Source organism: Antennarius striatus, chromosome 4, assembly GCF_040054535.1.
Source record: "Antennarius striatus isolate MH-2024 chromosome 4, ASM4005453v1, whole genome shotgun sequence".
In the NCBI taxonomy this organism is placed as follows: domain Eukaryota; kingdom Metazoa; phylum Chordata; class Actinopteri; order Lophiiformes; family Antennariidae; genus Antennarius; species Antennarius striatus.
In genome coordinates, this window is record NC_090779.1 from 170,848 (window position 1) to 178,982 (window position 8,135).

Sequence of the window (8,135 nt, forward strand, 5' to 3'; positions counted from 1 at the left end):
TCATCTACAGCTGCTTACCTTAGATGTGGGTGGTGGGTTATGCTGGAGCCTATCCCAGCTGGATAAGGGTGCGAGGCAGGGTACACCCTGGATGTGATGCCAGGTTGTTACATGGCAACGCAGACAGACACCCACTCATGCTCAACGGACAGACTTGGTGTGACCAGTTCACAAATCCTACATGTTTTCAGAGGTAGAAGTGGGAGAACCCCAGAGTACCACAGAGAACACACCAACACCGAGTTACATCACCGCTTTTGACGCGGGATGGAAAAAGGAATTGAACCACGAACCTTCTTGCAACAGCACCACCCACTGCACCACCATGCTAAAAATATTCATGTTCATCTATCCATCTCTCACACACACACACACACACACACACACACACACACACACACACACACACACACACACACACACACACACACACACACACACACACAAAGCTCTCTGGTGCAGTAATAAATGTGAAGATTCTCTGTATTTCTGAAAACAGGCATTTTCATGTTTTTTAATTTGGATGAAACTATAAAAATCATTGGTAAATTATACACTGAATAAAAAACAATCTGACATTGGACACACTGCAGAAATAGAACACTGTGGTCTGTTTTCACAGGCATTCATTACACGTTGGCTCACACCGTTCTTACATCTCATGGCTTTCTGTTTCCCTTGGTATCGTCTTTATGTGCTTCAGTCACCATTGGGCAATCCTCTCTATTGTATTTACGAGTGCCGAATAGAAACCAACTGAACCATGTTCTGAACAGCTGAAGTGTTAATTAAGGACACATTTTCTTAAGACAATCAAAAGCTTTGGAGACCAGTACGGAGTTATAGTTGATAATCCTAAATATATTTTCCCTAACAAGCAAACTGCTTAGTGACACGTATTGCAGACTCCACACAATAGTTTTCAGTTCATTCTTACTATGATTCCTATAAATTCTAGTTTTTAAAAATAATTTATTTTAAAAATATTTTTACAACAATAAAAATGTTACTCATTACTGAGGAAAAAAAGCTCTTAGAAACTTGCATGTAAAAGTTCAAAATTCTGACTTAAACATAGGATAATCATGAGAAAACCAGAAACAATGAATGAAAAATCTGACTCAGACGTTTCCTGGAATGAATGCTTCAGATCCAGCGTTAGACATGAACATATGAGGCATTATTAGCATGAAGAATGGAATAGATTACAGAACCGTAACAGAGTGGGTCGACGCAGACGACAATGTGACATATTAAAATGCTTTTTTACATTCACTTTTGGAAAGAATATAAAATAAGCTGATTTGAATATGCTCTGAAATATCCCACAATGCAATGTAAAACAGTTGTATGAACAACAAAGACAGAAGCAGCCGCTGTGAGCTCAGGTCTGTTTCCCTGAAGCCACTGCAGCTTCAGCTGATTGGGGTTTGAGCCGAGCGTCACGTCCTCCTGGGGTTCACAAGAACATCAGCAAGAAGGAACAGGCAAAGCCCAACAGGACGCCATCACACTGACACATCCATCTTTTCCAGCTTTGTTTCTATAACACCTCCTAAAAGATGTGACGTGTCAGTATCTAAATTTACAGCGATGCTCAGGTGTCCCTGAATGCATCAGGGCCCCCCAGGAACATCAGTGTTTGTTCTTTATTAACTACTAAACACCCTCATCAGTGACACTACAGGCGCCATAAAGTGAGTCTTATAGTCTTGTGAGAGTCTTGTTGCACCTTTATGCACTAAACAGCACCCAGTACTGTTCTGCACTGATCAGCTGATCAGCTCAATCCAGGCTGATATTCTGGAACGTTTGAATTAACAGTCTTCACATTGGAAACTTTGTATTTAATGGCTTCAATCCAGGGTTTTTCTTTCATGAGAAAGTTATGAAATACAAAAAGAAACATTGTTCGTGTCATGTGTTCACATCCAGATGCTGCGCTGGTGCTTCAGCAGTGGTAAACGCTGGTTAATGGCTTGGACAGAATAAAAACTAAGCACCCTCTTCTCTGAGAAGGACCACACATGGTAAAGAAGATGTATTACAACCAAGCAGCCAATGCTGTTCACCATCAGTCATTCTCCATGTGGATGTGCAGACATTCATCTGATGGCAGTGGCCTCCATTAACACAGAACACATTCAGAACTTTGTTCAAGAGCATTAGTGGAAAGTGACATGAGTTTCAAATAAAAAGCGCTGCTGTTCCTGTCTGGATCTCATTAGTTCTCTACTGACTGAACATGTGGTTCGCCAGGAAGCTGTAACTTCACCATTATTCACCATTAATGCATCCGTTACTACTTGCACGTTACTGTCTAGACTGTAATATCAACAGCATTCTAAACCTAATTATTCCCACGTCTGTTTTTGGCCATCAAACACAATGCGAGCAGAAAATGAAATGTTATTTTGATGAAACTTGATCTGAAGATGTAAGGACTCTGAAATAATTTGTTCATCGCTAGAAAATAAAGGTGACATCTTACACACTGTTCATTCCTCCTCACAGTTCTGTTTCAATCTGAACACTCATTCAAATGTGGGCAAAAAGTGCATCAAGGTGTTTAAGACGTGAAACATCAAATTCCACTTCTTTGTGGAAAAAGTGCCGGTTTTGATCCTCGGTCAGCACCAGATTTAATTACGGCTACATTCATCTGCGACTGAAGACCACCAACATTCTGACAGTTTTCATTTGGAGTTGATAGAATGAATGAACATCTGCTGATCACCAGCAGAGGATTCTGGTCCAGCCTGTGACCACCCCAGGATGTGGAGGTGTGGAGCTAAAGGCTGTGTGCTCCACAGAACCACACCGACATTCTGGAAACTTCTGTTCATGTTGACTGATATTTGGCAAAATGCAATGAGTCTAAGTGAAATGCTGAAAGGACAGAGCTGAACTGATCCAGAGTCAGCTGATGGCCTGGGAGGGGGGTCACAGAACCACAGTGACACCATTCAGTCCATCTTCTACTACAAAGTGCAAACACATGTCCCAGTCCTCCTGTCCCCTCCTCCGCCCTCACACACCTGAGTCTGTGTACATGCCGTTGATCAGGTAGTCCACCTGGGTGTAGTCCTTCCTCCTGTAGCTCTCATACGCCTGGGCCACAAACACAGCCACCGTGACCAGGAGGAAGAGAAGGCCAAAGATCAGGATGGCCACCAGAGATCCAGAGTCCACCAGCTGTCTGCTGAGGGGGGCCCCCACTGCATCCACCACCGCCACCTTCCCTCCAGAGGACACCGGCTCATCGTGATTGGTGGGAGCCGTGGGAGGGGGTGAAGAGGTGGTCTGAAATGGTGGCACCCCAGTATGGGAGGGGTCAGGCTGGGGCAGGGCATCTGGTGACAATGGTGACTCCTCTATTGGTGGATTCGTACCGACGGTGGTGTTGAGTCTCAGCAGTCTTGTTACAGCGACTGTAGGTGTGGACATTGTAGTAAGTGAAGTAGAAATAGTAGGAGTCAGAGTAGGAGTAGTAGCAGTAGTAGTAGTAGGAGTAGGAGTAGGAGTAGTAGTAGTAGTAGTAGTAGTAGTAGGAGTAGTAGTAGTAGGAGTAGTAGGAGTAGGAGTAGAAATCGGAAGAGGAGTAGCAGGAGTAGTAGTAGTAGCAGTAGTAGTAGTAGAAGTAGTAGTAGTAACATTGGTAGTGGTGGTAGCAGGAGTAGTAGTAGCAGTAGTAGTAGTAGCAGTAGTAGTAGTAGTGATAGTAGCAGGAGTAGCAGGAGCAGTGTGAGTGAGCGAGGGACTCAGAGTCGTCGCTGGAGATGTCCTTGACTTGAACATGGATTCCAGTGTGACCAGTGTGGTTTGGGGGGTGGACCTGGGCTCTGCTGTGGTCACCAGTACAACCAGTACCTTCTCTGTAGGCTCTGCAGGTGTGAGTGTCCTGCTAGTACTGGGGCCACCAGGAGCCACCTGCTGGAGCTCTGCTGCAGTGGTGAGGGGAGGAAGGACAGCAGGCTCTGTAAGCGTCTCTGATGAAGGTAGTGCTGGCTGCTGATTGGACAGGGAGGCTGTGAGTGGGTGGTTCGTGTTCTTCAGTGATGTTGGATCACTGGAGCTGGCGTCTGGAGAAACGTCGCCCATAACGTCTTGTAGAACATCACCATTACCGTCTGGGGAAAGGGAAGAAAATCCATGAGGCACTTAGAGCCGAGAACATAATACATTTAAGCAACACATAAAGTACATGTCAAGGGTAATTCCATCAAATGCCCCCCTCCTTGGGCAGGAAGGGACTACAGCAAACACAGTGGGAGGTATTACTCGTTTGTTGTTGGGTGTCAGGATCATAGGAGTAACGCCTCAGACCTGGACTCATTAGCATAGCAGCAGCTACAGCTGGGGGAACGCGCCGGGACGAGGGCTGGACAGCCATATTCATCAACACGCCCGTGGAGGGCCCGCTTCATGTGGTTATATTTACATCAGGTGATTCACATCCCGCTTCAGAGCGGTGATGTACTGTTATCGTCAGCGTTCGTCCGTCCGTTAGTCACCAAATGTCTCCACAACCGTTCAGACAGAAAGATGAAACAAGAAGCACATGACTCAGGTAGGAGAGGGGATGAAGATGAGATGATGACCTTGACCTTGAGAAAACTAGGTCAAGGTCAAATTTCAACTTTTGTGCACTCAGGAACTGGAAAAGATAGACGAGGGAGAAGGCTATTGTGAGTAAACCATAGATCAAAGCAGTAGGTCAGAGCACTAGGTTTGATCTCTGACCTATGCAAGTAGGTCAGGGTAACATTTTGAATTCAGGGGTGTCACGGGACGTTGCAGTCTGTGACTGCCTTGTTAAAGTTGTGTTTGATGTCCGGCTGTGTGCCTCAATGTTCACCAAACCACAAACTGGTGGGAATTGTTGATAACTGTCTTGGTACGTTAGCTTGGCTAGCTTTGTTAGCTAGTTTCTCTTTACTGTGAACCTTGGTTTCAGATCAGGCAGATGTAAACGTCACAGCGAGGGCAGCCGGACTGATCTGGGGTTCTCTGTCTGCAACAAACTGGACGCTCTTCTGACACCTGTCTCCATCACAATCAGCATCAGCAGAGCTGAGCTCCAGCGGTGTGTTGATGGGCGCGTCCTTCCACTGGAAACACATTCTGACTCAGCAGTGCCACACGGCCATCGCCCCTTTATTACCCACGATTCCTGGCTCAAGTGAAACAAAGCAGTTACCTTGTGTGGTGTTGAGCTGGGGTGAAGGGTCGGGCATTACAGGGTCCTTCTTAGACACTGTGCAGGTGGAGTCCATGGTGAGAAGGAGCAGCAGGTACAGGAGGTGGAGACACGCTGATGGGCGGAGCCTTGTGGGACGCAGGGACATGTTGGCTGTGGGGTGGTGTGGACGGCCGATAACACACACAATCACACTACCTGAAGGTAAAACACTGATCTAAACCGGCATGCAGACATTCAACAGGTGTGGTCAGGTAGTGATGGAGACCAGGGGGAGGAACTGAAGGGAGCTTCCACTTCCTGATCCTAAAAACACACAAACAGCAACACAAGAATGTGTTAGTCATCAGACACACACTGCTGCATGTTGTCATCACCACCGTCCCTCTATCAGACCAGTGTGTGTGTGTGTGTGTGTTATCACCACCGTCCCTCTATCAGACCAGTGTGTGTGTGTGTGTGTGTGTGTGTCATCACCACCGTCCCTCTATCAGACCAGTGTGTGTGTGTGTTATCACCACCGTCCCTCTATCAAACTAGTGTGTGTGTGTGTGTCATCACCACCGTCCCTCTATCAAACTAGTGTGTGTGTGTGTGTCATCACCACCGTCCCTCCATCAGACCAGTCTGGGGTGGAGATGTGTATTGTGTGCCGTCCATTGACAACGTTTTTTGGGCTCAGGAGAAAAGCCAAATGGAGTTTTCTCTCGTCTGCTGACGTTCCCTTCTGGACCGTTCCCTTCTGGACCGTTCCCTTCTGGACCGTTCCCTTCTGGACCGTTCCCTTCTGGACCGTTCCCTTCTGGACCGTTCCCTTCTGGACCGTTCCCTCCTGGACCATTCCCTTCTGGACCATTCCCTTCTGGAGCAGTTGTTTGGTCTCCTCCACGTCTAATCAGTGAATTCTCCCCCAGTCAGAGCAGACACTACACTGCTCTGAAGGTCATACAGACAACTCCTCAGGACGCCTCAGCAGTCCACCTGACAGACCCAGGACACGCCTGAGGACAGCAGGGTCCAGGCCTCTGTCCCGCTGGAGAACCATCCCAGAACAGAGGAGGAGGATGAAGACACCTTCTATCAGCCACCTCGTGTTCACCTGGATGGCTGAGAACAGCACAGACATAACAGCCTGCTGTCACATCGACCCCCCAGGCCCAGAAAAGTCTGAGCCCCCAACAGTTCTGTTTACTCTGACGGTCATTTCACAAGGCACCCCCTGTGAGGCCAGCCTGTGTGAGCCGGTCTACGCCTGCCACCCCCACAACCCCCCAGCAAAGACAATAGCCAAAGCTCCTCCAGATATCTTTTTAACATTATTTTTGTTTTTGATAGATAGATAGATAGATACTTTATTAATCCCGGAGGAAATTGCGTGTTTGTCAGACGTCTTTTTCTCCTGGGGGGTCGGTGCCTAACATGAAGCTGTCATTTCAGAACAGGCTGTGTCGCAGCAGGCGGCCTGCCCTCAGAGTAAACACTAAGGGTCAAAGGTCATGGCGGGTGTCTACGTGGACAGACGCACCGGTGGGATTGGTCGGTCCTGACACAGCTCTGACGTCATAACGTGTAACACCAAACAATAAATGAGCAGAGGTGTCCCGTGGCTGACGTCACTGATACTCTTTCTACGTTAACGGTAACAAATATGTGTTGTATCAATAAACTAATAACTAATAAATAAGCAGAATGAGCTCCAGACACCCCAGATAATCGAGTTAACAAGTTAACAGAACTCATGGCGCACAAACACGTAGATATCTCTGACTAGTATTAGTATAACATCACCCAGGACCAGTCGGAACGCCTTCCATCCCATCCACTTATGAAGGGCTCTTCACAGGGGGGGTTCCTTCTGTCTCCAACAGTAGTTCAAACCCGGTGCGGCAGCAGCTGACGTCACGCACAGGTGTGATGGCGCGAACAGCTGAGCCCGTTTACCGCGCTGGTGGAGACTCACCTGCGGTGCTTCGGGTCATCAGGACGGGCTGAACACCGTCCGGAGGCTCTCTGGCTGCTAACACACTTCCTGGAAGCGACAGGCAGACGGTCGTCTTCTTCGTTGGTGTTTACAGGCAGTTTGTAACACTAATATGACATTACTGCCCCCTGCTGGACGGACATAAGGCGCACATCCGGCGGTACCTGACATCCGAGTTCAGAGGAGATGGATTCCTTCTGGGACTGAGCTCCGAAGTCAAACGTTTCCCAGGTAGAAAGAACGGAAATCATTTTAATCCGCTCCAGCCTTTTTAAAAACCCCAAACCCTCTAACCTATGAAGAAACCAATAGACAGAAATACTTTCTTCTTCTTCTTCTTACATTATTGGTTTGAAACGCAGGAAGAATCAAAAAAACGATTGGTAGATTCTAAAGTTTCTTCTGGGCCAAGCAAAGATGGTGATTTATCTAAACAGGAGGAAGAAGGTTGAAGGTTCTTCTGACTGCAGTGCAGAAGACATTTTAAGAAGAACGTGTCGGAACAAGAATCTGAATCTATTTTGATTCAGACACTTTTACAAGCTCATGGTGTGTCAAAGGTGTCTTATGTTCCGTGTTGAGTGAGGAACTCATGTTCAGTCAGTGTTTGGGTGAATTCATGTTCATTTTGCTCACGTTCCTACATTCCATATCATTTGGTTTTGAAATGTGACTTCCTGTTTGCATGAATCTCTTGATTTTGTGTCAACGTGACTATCTTTTATTTAGACTTTTATGAATAAACGTTATTTTAAAAATCTTCTTCTTCTCCCTGCAGCTGCCAGCTTCTCCCGCTAGGGGTCACCATGTCAGCCTACTTCTTCATCCTCCTCTCTAACACCAACTGCACTCATGGCTTCCTCACTACGTCCATCCACCTTCTCTTGGAGCTCCTCTTGTCTTCTTTCCTGGAAGCTCCATCCTCACCATCCTGTCACCTCAACATCTTCTTTT

At 47.0% G+C, this 8,135-nt stretch overlaps 1 protein-coding gene across 2 annotated transcripts; it reads right to left on the minus strand.

The window, feature by feature from the left end:
* Positions 1 to 486: 486 nt before the first annotated feature.
* On the minus strand, positions 487 to 7,253 carry c4h11orf24 (chromosome 4 C11orf24 homolog). Of its 2 annotated transcripts, none has more exons than XM_068313733.1 (3): positions 7,161 to 7,253; positions 5,201 to 5,506; positions 487 to 4,130 (listed from the first exon to the last, which is right to left on the minus strand). In XM_068313733.1, exons 2-3 carry the CDS (start codon positions 5,346 to 5,348, stop codon positions 3,031 to 3,033), a joined length of 1,248 nt encoding a protein of 415 aa, XP_068169834.1. In that variant the 5' UTR covers positions 5,349 to 5,506; positions 7,161 to 7,253; the 3' UTR covers positions 487 to 3,030. The 2 variants fall into 2 exon arrangements, with proteins under 2 accessions (XP_068169834.1, XP_068169835.1); XM_068313734.1 differs by having other exon boundaries at positions 6,989 to 7,234.
* Positions 7,254 to 8,135: the final 882 nt, after the last annotated feature.

What these genes read in the sequence shown, in the direction of transcription:
- c4h11orf24 (XM_068313733.1), bottom strand. Translation starts at nt 5,348, where the DNA reads ATGTCCCTGCGTCCCACAAGGCTCCGCCCATCAGCGTGTCTCCACCTC. An exon ending in CCAGCTCAACACCACACAAG is followed by an intron (nt 4,131 to 5,200) that starts GTAACTGCTTTG and finishes CCCTTTCCCCAG; the next exon opens with ACGGTAATGGTGATGTTCTA.